Source organism: Danio aesculapii, chromosome 14, assembly GCF_903798145.1.
Source record: "Danio aesculapii chromosome 14, fDanAes4.1, whole genome shotgun sequence".
NCBI classification, from domain to species: domain Eukaryota; kingdom Metazoa; phylum Chordata; class Actinopteri; order Cypriniformes; family Danionidae; genus Danio; species Danio aesculapii.
In genome coordinates this window covers 52,305,748-52,326,307 of record NC_079448.1, presented here as the reverse complement: position 1 = coordinate 52,326,307, position 20,560 = coordinate 52,305,748, and the positions used below count along the sequence as shown (strand labels likewise).

Sequence of the window (20,560 nt, the reverse complement as noted above, 5' to 3'; positions counted from 1 at the left end):
TCGCCTGACAGCAAGAAGGTCGCTGGTTCGAGCCTCGGCTGGGGCTGGGTCAGCTGGAGTTAACATGTTCTACCCGTGTTCGTGTGGGTTTCCTCCGAGTGTCCCAGTTTCCCTCAGTCCAAACACATGCACATTAGGTGAATTTGATAAGCTAAATTGTCCATGGTGTTTTTCCGAATGAGAGTGTATGGAGTGTATCTGTTTCCCAGAGGTGGGTTGCAGCATTTGCAGTGTAAAACATGTGCTGGATAAGTTGGCGGTTCATTCCGCTGTGGCGACCCCTGATTAATAAAGGGATTAAGCTGAAAAGAAAATGAATGAATAAATGCAGGGGGTCAGCGAGGGTATCTGGAATCTGCATGTGAAAGGGTTAAAGACCTGATTCTCAGACAAGGCTTTTAAAAAGCCTCTCTACTCTCACCCACAGCATCCGCTGGGGTAACGATGTCTTGTTTGCGTCTCTGGTTGGCCTCCAGATGCAGAGGTGTATGTTTTATCATCCTCTTTCTCTCTCTTTTTTTTTTGACTACTTAGGTTTAAACAGTCAAGTTGGCTGCCAGGCTAGAAAAGAGTTATGCAATACAACATGCTTTTTTTCCCAGTCACCCATCCTGCACCAGATTTATAAAGAATCCTTTTTTAGGCATATTTAACTTTATATTTGTGGTCCATCAACACATGGCAGCTCAGTTGTGGTGTCTGTCGGCAATCCCAGATGTAACAAAAAAATAAATAAATAAAAAAATACACGACATGACAAACTAGACAAGTAGACAGGAGTGATGCTATAGCCCACCACTGTGTATTCTGTGGCAGGGCTTTGATATGACAAAGAGAGCGAGAAGGACAGAGAGCAGGGTGGAGGGAAAAAGAGTGCAATGATTATTTGCTTTCCATCCCTCCGCAGGCTCTTCTCAATCTGATGATTCATCCTTCTGTATAAGAAACTGCTTCCCTTTGTTCATTTTTCGGCGGTTAGCCTCTGGCAGCCTCGTCTGCACATGAAGGTGCGAGAAGCAATCTAAATATAGTTCATAAACATTACATATATACATATATATTAAAAAGAAAGCTGCCACCTGGTAATTAGGCTGCTAATTAAAGACGAATCGCACTTAATGGATTCAGGTCTCATTGGGGCGTCCCATCGCTCTTTTACATTACCTACTGCCCTCAATTTTATATTTGTGAGCAGAACAAGGGGGAGATTTGGGATTAGGTTGGTCTGGAGTTTCTTAAACCTGTTTATAAGCAGGAAGGGTCGACACTTATACAGCCGATGCAGTATATGCTTATTGATGCAGACAGCAATTCAGACAATTCAATCCCTTAATACACTCGCGCTGCATATTAATGAATGTTTGCCAACTTCAATATATGAATAAAAATCAATGCATGTTCATATTCTGGAGAATCAGAGGACATGATGTGTAAAGAAGCTGAAAATTATATTACATTAACTTATATTAAATATTACATTATATATTCAGCTGTAAACAATGCAATTTTATGAATTTAATAGCAACAAATATTCAAATATTGTGATAAAATGCTAAATAAAAGTACTAAAATCTAAATAATGAACTTCTAAATTATTATTTTTAACTGATTTTTTTAAATGTATTCTATACTCAAACCAATTATATTTTTATTACAAAGAATCGGACAAGATGATGTCAATTAACAGAATTTAAATACTGTTCAGTGCCTCCCACACAGACTTTACTTGGGCGGGCCGCCCAGGTATATTTACGGCCGCCCAAGTATATTCAGTGACTTTTTTTTTTTTATTATCATCATCTTTTTACCCTTTTTTGTATCCAGCAAACATCCATGATCCTCTCTTTCTACATTTGTCCTACTTCCCGTTCTATGTGTGAGAACTAGGGTTGGGTGACGTTGACCAATTTGGCATCGTGCGATGTCTAATGTGAAACACTGCGATGGATGGATGGAGCGTCGTCGTAGGCAACGATGAATCACTTATTTAAGAATAATTGATTAATTCATAACCAATTATTTATTTGTAGCTGTTTCAACTACCTGACCTGCATGGTCTTAGTTTTACCCATAACCAAATCATAAACAAATAAAGATAAGTTACACACAAATTACCACCATTATCACTTTTTCCTCAGGACTCTGGCATGAACAGGCAGAGTGATCAGTGTCGTTATAATGGCGTCGGCAAACTTGGTTGGTAAAAAAGGTGAACAACCAACAGGAACCAACCAACAGTATCTGAGGTTTTCACTAATATCACTGAGTCCAAGCGTGAAAGTACAAGGCGCAGCGTCGTGATGTCTATCAGCCATCGGCGATGGACGATAGCATCGTCTATCAACCCAACCGAGAACTGTCAACACTCTCACAAACAGTCTTCCGTGCTCTGCGGAGACCCACGAAGATATGCCTTTTGGAGACTTAAAAATGCATCGTCCGTGATTTCTAAATCTCCTAAAATGTCCGAAACCAAGCTTTTGGTTTCACTTTCTAAAGTCCTCGTTAATTGCATGAGTTTTTGCATTACATTTTTATTTTTAGCCTGATTTACTTTCGCTTGTGCACATTCACAGCCACAAGACTGAGAGAAACATTGAATTATTTATACTTTGATCTAAACAACTCAGATAAACTTTTCGATTTACACAGAGGATGAAATTACATCAAACTGGCTGCATAACATGTGTACACCTTTAGAAATGGTTAATTAACTCATTTGTCTTATTTTAATCATCTTTTTTTATATACTTTTTAATGATATTTTACAGCTATTGTCTGCTTTTATTCATTTGTCATTTATTTCTCATTTGCTGTATATTTTTTAATTTGATGATGTTGATTTTTTTTTCTATACACTTCCAACATGCTTTGGTCAAATCAGCTGAGATTTTGTACAGTATTGCCAGTCTCTTGAATAGAATAAGTAAAACAAATAGTGGATTTTGTTTTTATTTCTACAGTCTTTAAACTATTTTTAAACTTCAACCCATTAAAAAGAAACAGTGTACAACAGTGTCATAATAAATAAAATATTGTTAAAAACCCACTCATTTTTTGTTGCATGTAGGTAACCATGTGCCATGGGTAAAAACTGTGTTTTAATACAGCTACCACCACAAGTATATTTAAACCTGTGGGAAGCACTGCTGTTATACTACTATTATTATTATTATTATTATTATTATTATAAATATATTATATATTATTATTTCATAAATATTATATTACAATTTTATTTATAATTAAAAGCAAAAAGTATTTAAAAATCACTGTAAATAAATAAATAAATAAATTTATTATTATTATTTTTTTATTATTATTATTATTATAAATACTATTATTATTTCGTAAATATTATATTACAATTTCATTTATAATTAAAAGCAAAAGTATTTAAAAATCAATGTAAATAAATAAATAAATCTTTATTATTATTATTATAAATACTATTATTGTTTCATAAATATTATATTACAATTTCATTTATAATTAAAAGCAAAAGTATTTAAAAATCACTGTAAATTAATAAATATTTATTATTATTATTATTATTATTATTATAAATACTATTATTATTTCATAAATATTATATTACAATTTCATTTATAATTAAAAGCAAAAGTATTTAAAAATCACTGTAAATAAATAAATATTTATTATTATTATTATTATTATAATAAATACTATTATTATTTAATAAATATTAAATTACAATTTCATTTATAATTAAAAGCAAAAGTATTTAAAAATCACTGTAAATAAATAAATATTTATTATTATTATTATTATTATTATAATAAATACTATTATTATTTCATAAATATTATATTACAATTTCATTTATAATTAAAAGCAAAAAGTATTTAAAAATCACTGTAAATAAATAAATAAATAAATAAAAACTTTATTATTATTATTATTATTATTTAAAACTGCACAAAAAAAGAAAAGAAAAAAGTCCAGCACTTTCTTTTAAATGCGTCCAACACTCAAATCAATCCCATTCCTCAACAACTGAGTGAGACAGCATTAACAAAACATAACTCATTTTGATGTATGTGCCTGTGTGTGCTGAAAAGCAAAGCCATCCACAGACATGCACACAAGCACCTGCACAGTAACCCATCTGTTTTCTGCAGGGGATTTCATTGTATTCACGGCACCGAATAAGCAACATCAAAGACATGGCAGGACGTGGCTGTCTACGAAAGCTTTCAGCGTCTCTGAGCTGGACATTTAGTATTCCTCTCCAATTGGGTCAGCGCAGGTAGCGTTACTACAGACTTGAAAAAGTGGAGCTGCTTCACGTCGGATCAAAGTGCAATCTAAATAAAATATCAAAAGTGCGGAGCTTTCGGTTTGCATGAAGGCTGCTTATTATGCAAGATTATGGTAAATGAATCTTTCTGGAAGCACACTGCAGATGTTCACAGGCATGGCTAATTAACAGCCATAGCCATGCGGCAAATAGGATAACTCTGTGCATCTTTATATTCCCTCCCTGAGTGCCGCATGAGCAAAACGTGCTTGCACAGACTCAAGAAATTAACACCGTGACCCTGAGAGTCGCAAGTTCTCAGTGCTAACTCTTCATGCAATAGTGTAGTCTTGTAGTTCTTAAAAACACACACTATGAGTGCTATTGACACGCCAACTGGTAGTCTGCGCGCCGCGCGGTGATGTTAGCACAGCGTGACGCATCCTTTTAATTAAATGACAAACTGAGAGGAGAGGCCTTCATGGAAGGATGAGTGATGGGTGATGATTCTACCCCGCAAAACCCCCTTCCCGAGCTCACAATATCCCTTTCAACTGCGCTATTGAGAAAACAAGAGAAATCTGAGAGAACGCTTGCAGCACATACGGCGGGTTGACGTTTACTGGAAATGTTCCCATATTATTTTCACGAAAAGCCTGTGAACCTGTCATTGTCACTCAGCTTCAGGAATAAGAGGAGCTTTCCAGGAAAACAAATGTCGGACTGCGGAGATTGAATTTGGAGACCCAGATTGCCGTCTTTATCATCACGCTCTCAGTCACCGATTTCGAAAGGTGCTGGGCTAAAGCCAGGGATGTGAGTTGGCTGGGAGATAAATTATGCACTGTTGCGTTTCACTGGAGTGCCTGGTAAGGATTAAGATGCTTAAGTGAAACACAAGAGCATGGATAATTCACCAAAAGATGATGTGTGTGTGTGTGTGTGTGTGTGTGTTTTGCGAAACAGACTTGAGTTGAACTTACTTGATCTGCAATAGCGCGGCCCAGCTTGTCCATTCTTGATCCGGCTTCAGCAATCTTCTTGGCAGCACTAATCACATCGGAGGTGTTTTTGAGTGGTCCTTTTCCTCTGGGAATAAAGGGAAAAAAAGATAGCGGTTTCATTCACAGTTGCTGTTCTGTGTGTGCAGTCTCATGTGACAGTATGTGTGAGCATGGATGGTACGCGTCAAGATATCAACACATTCCAGCGATAAGAATGGCTGGTTTACAAGGTTAAGAAAAGAAAAAAAAACAGGCTTTCATTTCACAGCTGCATATCTGTGAGTGGGGTGACACGGTGGCTCAGCGGTTAGCTAATTTCTGTGTGGAGTTTGCATGTTCTCCCAGTATTGGTGTTGGTTTCCTCCAGGAGCTTCAGTTTCCCATACAGTCCAAACACATGCACTATATGTGAACTGAATGGGCTAAATTGGCCGTAGAATATGAGTGTGTGTTTGTGTGAGAATGAGTGTTTATTAAGGGTGTCACGATTTCGATATTTAATCGAAATCGATCGAAATTCATGCTTAATCTCGATTATCGAATCAAAAAATGGAATCGTCGATGCTGCCCCGCCCCTATGTCACGTCAGCAGCAGCTTGACTTGCCAAGCGGAAAAAAACTCACGCATGCGCGTCAACCTAACAGCTACAACAGCCACGAGACAGCATGGCAACTGCAGACGCAGGAGACCCATCGAAAGAAATTGAACCCCCTCCTCTTTCACTGAAGTCGCCAGTGTGGAAGTATTTTGGATTTCCAGTGAGTTAGATTGACAACGTTCGTGTTGTCGACAGAAAAAAACACAGTTTGCAAGCTCTGCAATGTGCACATACCACATTATTCCACCGGCAGCATGACTAACATGGCCGGGCATCTCCGCAGGCACCACAATAACATAGATGTATCTGTTAAACCGACAAGTGTAACACAAACTACTCTCCCGTCTTCATTTGGAATAAAACTTTCAAGCAACTCAACACGTGCAAAGGCAATAACAAGCGGGATAGGAGTATTTATAGCCGCGGACATGCGACCTTATTCAGTGATAGAAAACTCCGGTTTTCAGCATTTAATTAACGTGCTAGAATCGCGCTACGAAATGCCATGTAGAACGCATCTCGCAGCTACGGTGATGCCCACCATGTACAATAATGTGAAGCAGAACGTTATTAAAGGTCTTAGCAGTGCACATTTAGTGTACATTCAGTGAACAAAGGTCAGATGTTATTATATTGCATATAAGTCTTAAAATGGCATAGCTTGTGCTTTAAAAATTTTTTTGTTAGAAATCGAGAATCGAATCGAATCGTGACTTTAGAATTGAAAATGTAATCGAATCGAGGATTAGGAGAATCGTGACACCCCTAGTGTTTATGGGTGTTTCCCATTACTGGGATGCAGCAGGAAGGGCATCCGCTGTGTAAAACATGCTGGATAAGTTGGTGGTTCATTTCGCTGTGGTGACCCCTGATGAATAAAGGGACTAAGCCGAAGGAAAATGAATAAATACCTGTGTAAATATTGATACATGTAAATGTGTTCGATTCTCCAAACTCAGTGTGACATTGAGAGATGTAAATATGTGTGGCACACCTTTCCTTCAAAACTACAGACAGCTGTGAAAAACAGCAGTCAAAAAAGCATTTGCTCTGAGATATGGACATGCTTGCATAAGCTCTGATATTGAGCACTTTAGATAAATCACTCATTTACACAGCACATCTGATTGCTTGAATGTTACAGTAAGAGTGGATAACGCCAAAAATGTATCCTGTAAACATTTAAGCAGGATGCAACAGGGTTATATCAATGGGATTTTTTTTTTAATGGAAGGTTCTTCACCACTGTAATTCAATAGGCAAATTTGGGGCACCCCAGGACTACAACTTATATTCCAGTTTAATATGTAGATTTACACAGCTTGACAACCTCTTCAATTGTGGAAGATTACATATTTCTTAGGATTTCTCTTTCAAAGTTTTGGCGCGTCAAAGTTTGGTCCAATGTTAAGTCAATGGGTATTTTCCATGTTTTCTGGGTCAGTTCCTGGAGAACTGAAAGCCAGATCAGTTTAAAAAGACATAGCAACTCAAGTCAGACTAGTCTAAAGGTCTGGCCGAGGTTTGGTGGTCATAGCATTAAAGGAGTAGAAAGAGATGGTAAATATTTGGCTCAGAAAAAGGAATAATAATAAGTTTAAGTAGCATAACAGTATGTTTGCTTCCTCAAGCCAACATAATAATTAAAAATATATATTTTAGTTAATTCTGAGCAAAATTTATTAAATATTGTGTCAAAACAAGCAAGCTCTAGTTGTATACATACACTTTCAACATAACCTTCTTAAAAAATAATAATAATAAAATAAAAACTATAACAAACTAAAGGTAGTCACAGTCTGTCCAGGTCAGCTTCCTCAGCAGTGAATACATGGAGAACTTTAACAAATGCTATTGTAAGGAAAATAATTAAACCATTATGGTACAGCCGTAGGTAGTGCTGTCGCCTCACAGCAAGAAGGTTGCTGATTCGAGCCTCGGCTGGGTCAGTTGGCGTTTCTGTGTGGAGTTTGCATGTTCTCCCTGTGTTGGCGTGGGTTTCCTCCGGGTGCTCCGGTTTCCCCCACAGTACAAAGACATGTGGTACTGGTGAACTGGGTAGGCTAAATTGTCAGTAGTGTATGAGTGCGAATAAGTGTGTATGGATGTTTCCCAGAGATGGGTTGCAGCTGGAAGGGCATCCGCTGCGTAAAACATGTGCTGGATAAATTGGCGGTTCATTCTGGCGACCCAAGATTAATAAAGGAAAAGAAAATGAATTAAGGACTCTTAAATAAAGTTAAGCGATAGTTGGTGATTGGATTGGTGTTGGCCAGATTGGGTAGCTATACATGAACAAAGGAAATTTAAGACCCATTTAAAAAAAAAGATTCAAGACCTTCAACACAATATTTCAGTAAATTTAATACTTTAAAGCTTAATTTCGTTTTTGAGATTTAAGACATTCTAAGGCCCTGCAGAGATCCTGTACAAGAATGAGACATGGGAATCATCACAATCCCCACTATACAATATCATGCATTAGTTTTACAGTTTTACTGCTGTTGTGGAAAATGGGATTGTCAAGCAGATTAACTGACAAAACAATGAAAACCTGTCAAATTTTTGTATGCACCATTTCATGATGCTGCCATCTTTATTTTACCAACTTACTGCATAAGGTGATTCAGCTAACCATTTAGAAAAAAAACCACTAAATTTTAGCGCCAACATCTACTGGACAATAAAGAAAATGTTTATTCTTTTACTAAATACTAAAATAAAAAAATGAGGTATCAATATGGGCATCTGTGTATATATAAAGTATTGCAGTGAAAGATCACACCACTATAATGTATCTGTTATGAATAGTATAGACAATGGACGTGAAGTCCCAAGTGTAACTTTGTTTATTAAAGATGGTCAGCAGGCAGGGGTCACAACAGGAGAATAAGGGTAATCCATAAATAATAATCCAAGAGACCGGTAAAAGGTCAGCCAGAGCAGAAAACCATGATAAAATCCTAAAACAGTCTAAGGTCAACAGAACAGGCAAAACAAAGAAACACTGAAGTGTCTACTACTACTGTCTTCTCAGTAGTGCTTATATAGTGTCTGTGATTAGGGACGTTCCTGCAGCTGTGTGTGTCCAGATTGCTAACAGCTGTAGATGATTGACTGGGACAATGCTTGATGGGAGATGTAGTGCGTGTGAATGACAGGTGGAGTGTATCTATATAGCTGCAGTGCCCTCTAGAGAGTCTGGTGGGTACTCCAGCTAATACTTGACATTATCAATATTTTTTCCAACCCTAACTAATATATACAGTCAGGGGCAGACTGGACCAGTTTTGAATACAGTACCAATCGACATTGAATTTTTAAAAACGTCCATTTCACGCCAGCTGCTGTGCATGTTCTTAAACGCCGGCGATTTGTCAGAATTCACATGCTCAACAGAAATTACTATGATTGGCTGTGAGGGTCACATACATCAAACTTTACACATTTGGCCATATCTACTTTACTACAATCTAAAATTATATCAACAAACAAATAACATTGTAATAGAACAGCTTGCTTACAGTTCCACAGCATAGTGTATAATAAACTCATGCACCACAATACAAATTGCATCGCTAATTGGCACAATGGCATGTGTAGTCCGAGTGAATGGCTGGAGTTCGCATATAGGGCCTAAGCGCCCTCTACAGAGTTTGGTGGGTACTCTAGCTAATAAGCGTGACAGTGTTGATATTTTCCCCATCCTAAATAATCTAGTCTTAATACAGCATAATTTAGCATAGATAGATAGAACGACAGACAGACAGAACGATAGATAGACAGATAGATAGATATATAAATATGCTTGTTAAGTCATGACGTATCGGTGACGTATAGTATACTGTTTCCGGGTCCAAGTTTCCGCTTTCCGGTTTCATCAAAGTTTGACCATTTTATATAAAATCATGATGTACACAACAGTCTCGTGACTTGCTGCATCACAAATACAAAAATTAACAATTTATAAAAAATTAATCCCTTTCTGGCCATTGGATATTAGGCATGGACATATATATTGCAATCGTGATTTTCGAAAGTATTACATTGCTTTGCAAATGTTTATTATTACCATTTGAGGAGTCTCCATATACAGTTTGATATAGTGCTTTGACCCGAAAGCTGCTTCGCATTACGTCACACTTAACAAGTGGATGGCTAGAGGCGGCTGAAGTGCCATCTACAGAGCCTGGTGGGTACTTCCAGCTAATACTCATGACAGCATCAATATTTTCCCAAAAAATTAATAATACATTCATTTTTAATAAAGTATTTAACCGTTTGCATGAATTTGTAAACCTAAGCGATTCTGAACAGACTTATTTTACTCTGATACTACACAGAAATCAGTGATTATGTTGTTACAAAGATTTATAAAGCAAATCCCTGACCTGAATTGATTGCTCAGGATTTATGCATATGGCCATATCTACTTTACTACAGTCTAAAATAAGATCAACAAACAAAAAACAGCTTTCTTCCAGTTTCACAGCATACTGTATAATAACGGCCCATTCACACGAGGCGTCAGCTTCAACGCTTCCCATTCACTTTGAATGGGTGACGTCAGGCGTTGCCGAACTGCATCGTGGATCCGTCGGCACCGCCTCAGAGGCGTTGCTCGCTGCTTGGGAAGTTGGGACTTGCTCAACTTTAAGCATCAACGGAAGCGTCAGCCAATCAGATCGCTGTATGCAAATACACCAACTCAGACAGTGGCCTATTGCTGACTAATTTCATTAGCTGATGCTGCTACGGCAATCGCATCAGCTCCAACTTCAGACCCACCCTCTGTCAAGCGTTGACGCTGAAGCCCCGTGTGAATGGGGCGTAAACCCCTGCATCACAATACATATTACATTGCCAATTGGCACAATGCATGGCGGGATGTGTAGTCCGAGTAAATGGCTGGAGGAGTCTGCATGTAGAGCTGGAGCATCCTCTATGGAGTCTGGTGGGAACTCTAGCTAATACTCATGACAGTATCAATATTTTCCCCAAACCTTAATAATATATACAGTCTTAATACAGCATATAACTGTTGGCATGAATTAATTAAATTAAATGATCCTGCAAGAACTTGTTTTTTTTACTCTGGTACTACACAGTAATCAGTGATTATGTTGTTACAAAGATTGATAAAGCAAATCCCTGTCCTGAATTGATTGCTCAGGATTTATGCATATGGCCATATCTACTTTACTACAGTCTAAAACTAGATCAACAAACAAAAAAACTTCACAATTTAACAGCTTGTCTCCAGTTCCACACCATACTGTATAATAAACCCCTGCATCACAATACATATTGCAACGGCAGATTCTGGCCAATACACAGCCCTAGTCGCAGCGCAGCGTGAACACGGCTTTTTAGGGCAGACAAGATCAATTTGCTTCCAATTGATTAATCTCATTAAGGAGGAACATTGCCCTCCAACACACTTCCATTCAGCAGGCTTGGAGGGGGGTAAGAATGAAGGAAATGTGGATAGACAGGCAGATGGTGTGAGCTAGCAGCAGCTCCCACCCACTTCTGTGATGTCTGGTCAGCTTCCTGGGGTCACTGCCACTTCAGTTCATTTAATAGTTCTGGCCTCATCCATCCCAGCATTCAATCTCAGCCCACCCCCCGCAGCTCCCCGGCTACGATCCGGCCAGCCATTTGCCAGTTCTGTGTGCCCACAAGGGACTGCGGGGCACAGTTGGCAAGTGGCGCAACCTGGATTCAAAGCTGCTCTCTTCAGGCTAAACTGAACAATCCAACCCACAACAGATGGAATTTTGTGTTTTCACTCTTCCTCAACACCCATTATGGCTCTCTCTTTCTTTTTGGCCATTCAGACAGGGCAGCAATGCATTCATCAAAAGAGTCACAGGAATTCGCCGGGGACTCAAAAGAAAAAAGAAGATGCACCACAAAGAGCGACAGACACTTCTATCATTTCGAAACAAAAAAGGAGGGTTATTTTGATGTGGCTTTGATGGTGGCCCACCCTTAACCAGCCCTAGGTGAGAGCGTGGCAACTACAAGGTGAATGAGGAGCAAGGGTGACTTCATCTCACTCCACAATCCCACACTCAGATATGCAAATCTGACACAGAGTGCCCATGAATTAGCCACTGATACTGGTTCCAGATGGGTAGAGTGTGTGTGTGTGTGTGTGTGTGTGTGTGTGTGTTATAGCTGCTCAAGCACTGGACCACAGCATGCACAGACAGGTGGCTCCAAAATATGTGACACGAATCCAGGCGATGCATGCTTTATTCATGAGCAGAAAGGGACATAAGCAGAATTGGTGGCAAGCCGCTTCTCTGCAGATATTGAGGCCGGATAAAGGCTCCCGAAATCAATTTCCTCTTTATAGCATTAACCTTCATAGGAATGTGTACCCATCCAAGGGCGAGGGGCAATAATTTGGGCGTGGGCTGAATTAACTTGCCGAGGACCTTCACTCAGCACATTTCTGCAGGTGACACATCAGCGCCGGTCGCCATTTTTCATGCAAATGCACCCAAATCTGTGCAACCACATTGACAGATGTACTGCAGCCCTGCTACTTCTTATCCGACACAATGACAGATTTCTGGGGGCCTTCAACAAGAGGAATAAGTGTCTCCATGTCACCTTGAATAGAAATGATACAATTCTCAAGCCCAAAATGGAAAACACATTTTGTTTAAGGTGCAAACCAATGAAACCGTAAGAAAATCCAATTGGATTAAACAGAATTAACATATTATAAATAATGTATTTAATGAAAATCTATGATTAATTAAAAACAAATTAAATAATTAAATTTATTAACTATAATTAGTCGAAACCTTGACTATTATGGGCTAGTTTTTTTATCGTTTCTTTTAATATTTCTTTTTCTTTATTATCACCTCAACTTATTAGTAACTTATTATGCCTATTTCATGGCAAAATCAATATAGATAAGATCATATTTGGGCTTGGTAATTAACCAAAGCCATTTTAGCCACAGTGATATTTCTCCCATAGTCACATAGCATCAGGATTATGTTTTATAACAGGGTTCTCGAACTCAAATTGGCGTGAGGCCATATCAATGACTGACAATTCATAGGAGGGCCGCTTTAACGTTCAAGCACAACAAATTAGTGGAAACCTGATGCAATTGATGCACTCAGACATTCCTCCTCAGAGTATATGCAGTCAAAGCTCCTTTTTGTTTCTTATTGTACATAATGAAGGGGTAGTTTAAATTGCTATGAAAATACTACAATTTAATAATAGGCATAATAATAATAATAATAATAATTATTATTATTATTATTACTCTGCCCCAATCGTCGCTTAACCATAAGTTTAACAGATTACAGGCAATTGTTCTTTCTGAATATATTTTCTATTTATATCTTTTTAGTGTGTGTGTTAAATGAAAACATTTGAATCGAACATTAGCAAAACGATCATATTTACACCACCATCATTACATGTAAGCCATGGAAGAGTGTTTGTACAACACAATACAGGTGGTTTAAAACTAATTACTATCAAATGACCCTAAAACTATTTCTATATTAAATATTTATAATAAAATCAAATAAAAGAAATATTTCAACATCTTATGGACCCGTAATATAATCTGCTCTATAGGAGGGATGCATGTCGGTGGCAACAGTATTTAAGTGTTCACTGCACTGGAGATGGAATGGAGACATGTTCCTGAAAAGGAGGAAGACCAAACAAAGCAGCTTTCTCTCCTGTTTTTGGTTGAGTGACAGCAGTCCTTCAATCTTTACAAATACAATGTTTTCTCCCAACTATTTTATATGCGCATTTTGAAATATTGCATTGGAATGCCAAAATGTGCATCATTTTTTTTTTAAATGCACATAAATGGAGAATGGAGAAACATTTACCTAATTAATTCTAGCATGGGCATTAAAATGGTCATGTGATTGTTTTAACAGATCGTTTTTTTCTCCAAAACCATTACATAATATTTTTTTTTCCTAAAAAAAACAATCCTTTACATCAATATTTCTCACATATTATTGTAGCTCAGTTTGTGCTGAATACAAAACAATACATGCTGGCCAGTACTATGTAATAAGGGCATGTCAAAACATCTTAGGGGCCCCAAAATCACCTAAGGCCCCAGAGGGTTAAGCATTCATTTAGTTCAAGTGTAAACTACACGAAAAGCCTTTTAAACACAAGCTCCGTCAGGATAAGCAAGCTAGCACAGAAACTCCACTGAAAATACTAGAGTAAAATAAATGTTTATATTTTATAGACATGGCATGGAATAATGGAATTTAATGCAGTGTTTCTAGTACAATCTGAGACCCACTTCACATCGTTTATCAATCAGGCAGTGAAGATCAGTGACGTTTAAAGAAAACAGACCTTAAATATGGCTACTAACGGCATACAGTTCACCGGAAGCTCTTAAACTGGGCTACTGAAAAGTCATTCGGTATACACTATGAGACAACATTAATGGACAAACCAGCAGACTGACCACATTGTAAAACATCTGAAATGCGTTTTCAGTCAATCCAAAATCCCTCAGCCAAAGTCCATCATCACAGTGGTTCAGTATTATTATTATTATTATTCCAAAACTGTCTTGAGCATCTACCTGTGCTCCCATAGAGCATCTCATGTCTCCAAAAGCCACCACACATACATTTACTCATTTATTACAGAAGAAAAAAGACCCATAGTGGCTTCTCCTACAGAGAACTTCATTTTTCTGTCTGATAGTTGGCGGCAGTTTATCAGGAAGTGACGATTTAGTTATTTTTGCCTCACTAGATGGAAACACGGCTTTATTTGCAAATGTTTTATGCAGCGTCCGAGTTTTGCACATAATTCTAGCTCACATCTTTGGATGGAAACACAGCTACTGAGTGGAATATTGTGAATGGTTTCCTCAGCATGACTCCCTTTAAAATGCCTCTTGGTTACCATAGGCAGAGCAAAAGGAAAGAGCAAGACATTTTCTCTGTTTCCCTCCTACACAAACACACACACATAGTCCTCAGGGATAGCAGATGGCAGTCACTCTCAGCTGTGCGGTCCATGAGCATGCTCCGGTCCACCTAAAACGGCCTTTTCCCTGATTCTGTCAGCATACAGAGGAGGAATTCAGGTGACCTTTCAGTGCTCCAGCAACTCCTGCCCTCTGTTGTTTTAAAATCACATGTTTTTTTTAAGAGGGCAAAGGATTTTTCTTCCCTTTCAAACCCTTTCTTTTGGATCACGTATGATGGAAAGACAATGAGGCAGGCAAATGAGGCAGGTAAAAAGTGCACTGCAAAAATCCACAGCTCATTTACTTCCACTGAGAAGGAAACAATAAAAAAAACGTTCCCTGAGATGGAACCAAATGAGTGCTTGTCTCAGTTAATATTAGACCTTACTAATTGATGGTCGATTTAGGTAAATGACAGGGGAAATTAGGTATAAAAAACAGTTTGCCAGTCTCTCAATATCAGAAAAGATTTCCCTTCAAAAAGGCTAGTGCACATTTCATTGCCAATGCAAACTGCCATACAAACCAATATAAAGCTGAAGCACTGAGCCGGGACGCAGTGAAACCGGATCAGTAGTGCATGGCCAGAGAGGTCTATTGACTCCAGTCTAAAAGAGATGTGTGTGTGTGTGTGTGTGTGTGTGTGTGTGTGTGTGTGTGGTCTCTGACAGTAGGTATGTGATAACCGGTTTCAAGGTTTACCGCGGTTTAGAAAACTCAAGGTTTTAAAAGTGCAAATACTTTCAGTTAAACTGTTCCTTCAGTATATGTACGTTTGTTTGTTTTTACGACTATTTTATTTAGTTTTTGAAGGCAAGAGTATCTCCATGAGCAAAAGACCCTCTCCACATCAAAAGCTAATGGTCAGGCCATGACAGAGCTGCATGATTCTGGCTAAAATAAGAGTCACGTTTTTTTTTTTCCCCTTAAAATCAAGATTACGATTTTCTTACCATTCTGTAGATGTAGAATAAAGGTTAATGAGTCGGCTATTATTATTAGTTATGAGTGGGCTGCTATTATTGTTATTTCTCAAACATATGACTCATAAACAATAATAATATTAGGCATATGTGCAGGTCTACTGTTAATTAAAAATGCTAAATTTTGCATAGACTTTGAATGGTGGACTTGAACAGACTTTAAATTTGTCCTGGTCTTTAATGCACAGTAAAGTGACGACATCAGAACACAACTATTCAGACTTCTGAAGTTGAATTATTATGTTTAAGACATATGCCAGCCTTTTTTACTGGTAAAATTCAACATTTATCATTATCAGATTCCCTCTTGCATTATATTCAACATTATGTATAGATTAGAGTAGTTATACTGACATTATTAAACCTTTATTCTCATGCACAACACTCGGTTCGCTATGAAAGAAAAAACATGTGAAATGCTTGTCGTAATTGGGGCATGGGACGATAACCGTTTTCAAGGTATACCGCGGTTTGGAAAAGTCAAGGTTTTAAAACCTTTAAAATTTTCTGCAATACCGTTCCTAATGGATGTGTACGATTTTTTATTTACATCTTTTTTTATTTAGTTTTTTAGGACAACAGTATCTCCAGTGGAAAAAACATCCAAGGATGCCGTTTTAAATTGTGAATATATCTGTTTTTAAAATTAAGTCAATGATTCATTTGAGTTATTTAGCTTCTTTCCCGTTCCAAAATATTATAAATGTTTCTTAAAATAAAATATATTGTGTTCAAAAGAGAAAAGGGTTGTTTTTTTTACCCTGACATTAAAAAAGAATATATTTTAGAGCAGTGATCACAACACCGCAAAACCGGGATTTTTAATCGAAGGTTATCATACCGTCCATGGTTTCCGCTACATCCATTCTTCCATGGCGGGGCGCCTCGCCAAAATTAATCCCGCCATGGCTTCATTGCAGCTTCTCCTTTAAAACATTCAGTCGTGTTTTTTTTTGATAGCGGGTGATAATCGCACCAAAACGTATTAAAAGGTAAGTGAATTATAACAGCGCAAACTTTTCTGAAACCGTAATAGTGCTGTGCGTTATTTGTTTACCCTTTAAGGTTACACGCTGACTGACTGGCTGGCTGACTGACAGGTGTGTGATGCGTGAGGCCAGCTAACACGACGTATAGCTGTTTCACTTTACTTCAGGATGCATTAATGCCGCTCTGTAGGTCTATTGGAGACATTTATAAATATTCCTAGCAAATCTAATAAATGTTGGAGACATACTCGTTACATAAACGCACTAAATCACACTTCAGCAGCGTTTATTTAAGAGCGCACAAGAAGATCTGCGCTTGAGCCTTATATTTGAGGGGGCGTGCAAGAAGTTTTGTTCACGAGCAGAGGAAATCGGCGCGCAGACAGAGAGATTCGTATGCTCGTAGGCTTTAACATAAATGTGAACACAATCTTAAAATACTGCGCTCACATTTGTCACTGAAATAACGCCACAGGTAGTTACTAGATCGGTGTAAAAAAATGGCCAGCCGCCACAGCTGGAAAAAATCCTAGAGGAAACACTGCCGTCAGAATCAAGCTCAAAAGAGCTTGAAGGTTAACAAACAGCGGTTTATCATAGGCATTTTATAATATTTTTTTTACACAGTTGGCATTAAGAAGGAACATAGAAATGTTATTTGATTTAACATCTAGCAGCTAAATGTGTCTAGAAAAATATTCAAAGGCTTTTATTTTCATAAACAGCTCGGATGTGAATGCATCTGAATGTTCTGATTGGCTGGAGTAGACGTCACACGTCAGCGTGTTCCAATTGCGAACGCGCTCTCTGGTAATTTTCCTTCTGCGTTTACACAGAGCAGCATTCAGGCAAATTACCAGTAATGTTACAACAACGAATTTACAGTAACTTTCAAAAAGGGCTTGTTCACACATACAGATCTTTCGGAAAATTGCCGGTAATTTTCCAGAAAGGCCTGTATATGTGAAAGGGGCTAATGAAGCAGATGCACCCAGGCAAAATGATCATGGAGCTGCTTTTTTTACTAGTATCTGAACACATAGAGCTGTATGATAAACGCAAAAGCAACTACTAAAATAACGTCAGTGGGAGTGAAGAGGAGCAGTAGGCTATTCTTTTATGACGACTTGCAAGTTCATTAAGCATCATCTAATGTTGGGGGGTAGGTTTGCATGTTCACTCTGCTCAAGGCCGATGAAAATTGCCTGGAAAAACACTGACACGAGAAAAAAAGCGTTGTGTACAAGCCTGTATTGTTAATATTTTTTTCTATCGTATTATACTAAGGTCATGAGTGTAAGCATTTCACTGCAGATCACACTATGGATGACTCTGTATGTGACAAACGAAATTGAATTTGATTCAGACAGGCAGTCGAGCAGGAAACAGGTCGGCTTTTACACTCACCTGGTGAAGTCCGTCATCTCCATCATGATCATGCACATCTGCTTGGCCAAGACGATGATGTCATTTCCACTGTCATCCCACTTGGACACCTCTGCGTCCAGCTTGCTCTTCTCCTCCTGGAAACTGGCCACCTGCTCCGCAATCTTCGCCTTCTGCTCCTGGGGTAGCTGAGCCATGATGGCCTGCCAAATCCACAGAGAAAGCTCATATATAACAAAGCGTACATAAATCTGCTGATCTACGACTGTTAATGAGGAAAAGAGATGACAAAGGATATGCAATTAAAAAGAAAATTGATGTCCAATCCCGTTTTCCTTCTTTTCTTTGCCTCGCTCCTACACCTTCCTTTGTCCTTCCCTCCTCTCGCTTTCTCTGCCTCATTTCTTGCATGATCGGCCAGGGAGCAGGAGAGATTTTACAGCTTTGGCTGGTGGCGTATGGGCTATGAAACATTCCTCTAATTCTGTAAAAGGTTCACAACCTTTTAGAACTATGCTGAGCAATGCTTTCTACGGCCTCCATAGTCCTACTAAACCCAAGTGAAGAGGCCATACGAATGTGTGCCACTGCATTCTGCACATTAAGAAACCATTAGCCTAGATTTATTTTGTTTAAATAGCTAACAGCGTTTAAACCAGGGATAATGCAATACGTAAACAATCTATTTTGTGCATGTATACTTGGAAATGTTATCCTAACTAGCCATATCAATTAAGACATTTTATTGGTTGCTTATTTCTGAGTTCATTCACTTTCCTTTGGATTAGTTCCTATCAGGGGTCGCCACAGCGGAATGAACCGAAAACTATTCCAGCATATGTTTTACGGTTTTGGACGCCCTTCAAGCTGCAACCCAGAACTAGGAAACAACTACATACACACACTCATGCAGTACGGCAAATTTTTGTTTACTCACTTTACCTATAGAGTATATGTTTAGACTGTGGGGGGAACCAACACGGGGAGAACATGCAAACTCCACACAGAAATGCCAGCTGGACCTGCCAGGACTTGAACCAGCGATCTTCTTGCTGGAAGGCAACATTGCTAACCACTGAGCCACCATGCTGCCCGTCTGAGTTCAATTTAATGTTAAAATTAAGTTTAAAAAATAATTAAATGTACAATGTTTTTACTATTATTCAATTGATCAAAAGTGACAGTGAACATTAAGACTAGACAGCTCAGATTTGATTATCATAATCAGCTTTGTTGACAGAGTTTGAGGTTTAGTGTATCATTATTATTCACACCTTACAGATTTCTCGATTTTCAGATGCTGCTTTGATTGTTCAGTATTTACGCTTTACGATTGCACACACTCTGTACCATGTTATGTAAAGTTTAAGAGTCTCTTTAAATCTTGTTTATTTTATCATAGGACATAAGAGACTATATTTAAAATGTAATGTTGGTAAATTAAAATAAAGTGGTTGAATAAAAAACAAATCCTAATATTCCAAAATAGATTGTAAAAAAATTAAATAATCAATATCAAACAATATGAAACTCTTTATAGTGATATTTTTTTTCTTGCTGTATCGCCCAGCCCTATTTACAAGATTAGTCTTAGTAAATGTTAGTTAACACATTAACTAATGCACCATTTTTCTAAAGTGCTAACAAAAAGTCCCTAAATCTTACCTTCTCACTTTTGAAACGCAGTGTATATAGAAAGTATGGTCCCACTTTATATTAAGTGTCGCTTATACCTGTGAACACACACGCTAACTAGATGTACTGGTACATAGTATTTACTTGTGTAATACTGGTGTAACTACACGCATGTAACAACACACTGAATAGTATATGTAAGTTCAAATGTGTAACAGGACATTAATAACACAATCTTTGGTAAACTACCTCTAAAGTGAATTACTGATGTGATTCTACCATTTACCTTAAAACAACATACACAAGGCACTTGTATATTTCTATATACACTTATACTTTTTTGACAGAAGTTTGCTGTTGTTAAACAGTTGCAAAACGGCTTAAGTTTTATATTATACAGTAATGTGTGACTATTTTACATGTTACATTGAGTGGACAGTTCCTGAGAATTTACCCTGTAATTACACTGGTATCACAAGGTGAAACCTAACGCAGCGTTAGTTCTGCCATTCTTATTCTAATACAGTGTTAAGTACATGGTATGCAAACAGATGTGGAAGTGGGAAAACACCTGCAAGTACATATTGTTGTTACACATATATTGCTGTTACACATTTGAACTTACACATACTTTTCAGTGTGTTACATGTGAATAGTTACACCAATATGACAAGTAAATACTATGTACCAGTGTGT

General features: G+C 37.9%; 1 protein-coding gene across 1 annotated transcript in view; it reads right to left on the bottom strand.

Annotated features, from left to right (window-relative positions):
* Window positions 1-20,560, bottom strand: part of ctnna1 (catenin (cadherin-associated protein), alpha 1) — a 204,032-nt gene that overhangs the window by 40,396 nt on the left and 143,076 nt on the right. The window contains exons 15-16 of the mRNA XM_056472184.1: window positions 18,251-18,432; window positions 5,245-5,350 (exon numbers count right to left, since the gene is read on the bottom strand). Coding sequence (XP_056328159.1) covers window positions 5,245-5,350; window positions 18,251-18,432 — 288 coding nt within the window. The remainder of the gene's footprint in view (window positions 1-5,244; window positions 5,351-18,250; window positions 18,433-20,560) is intronic.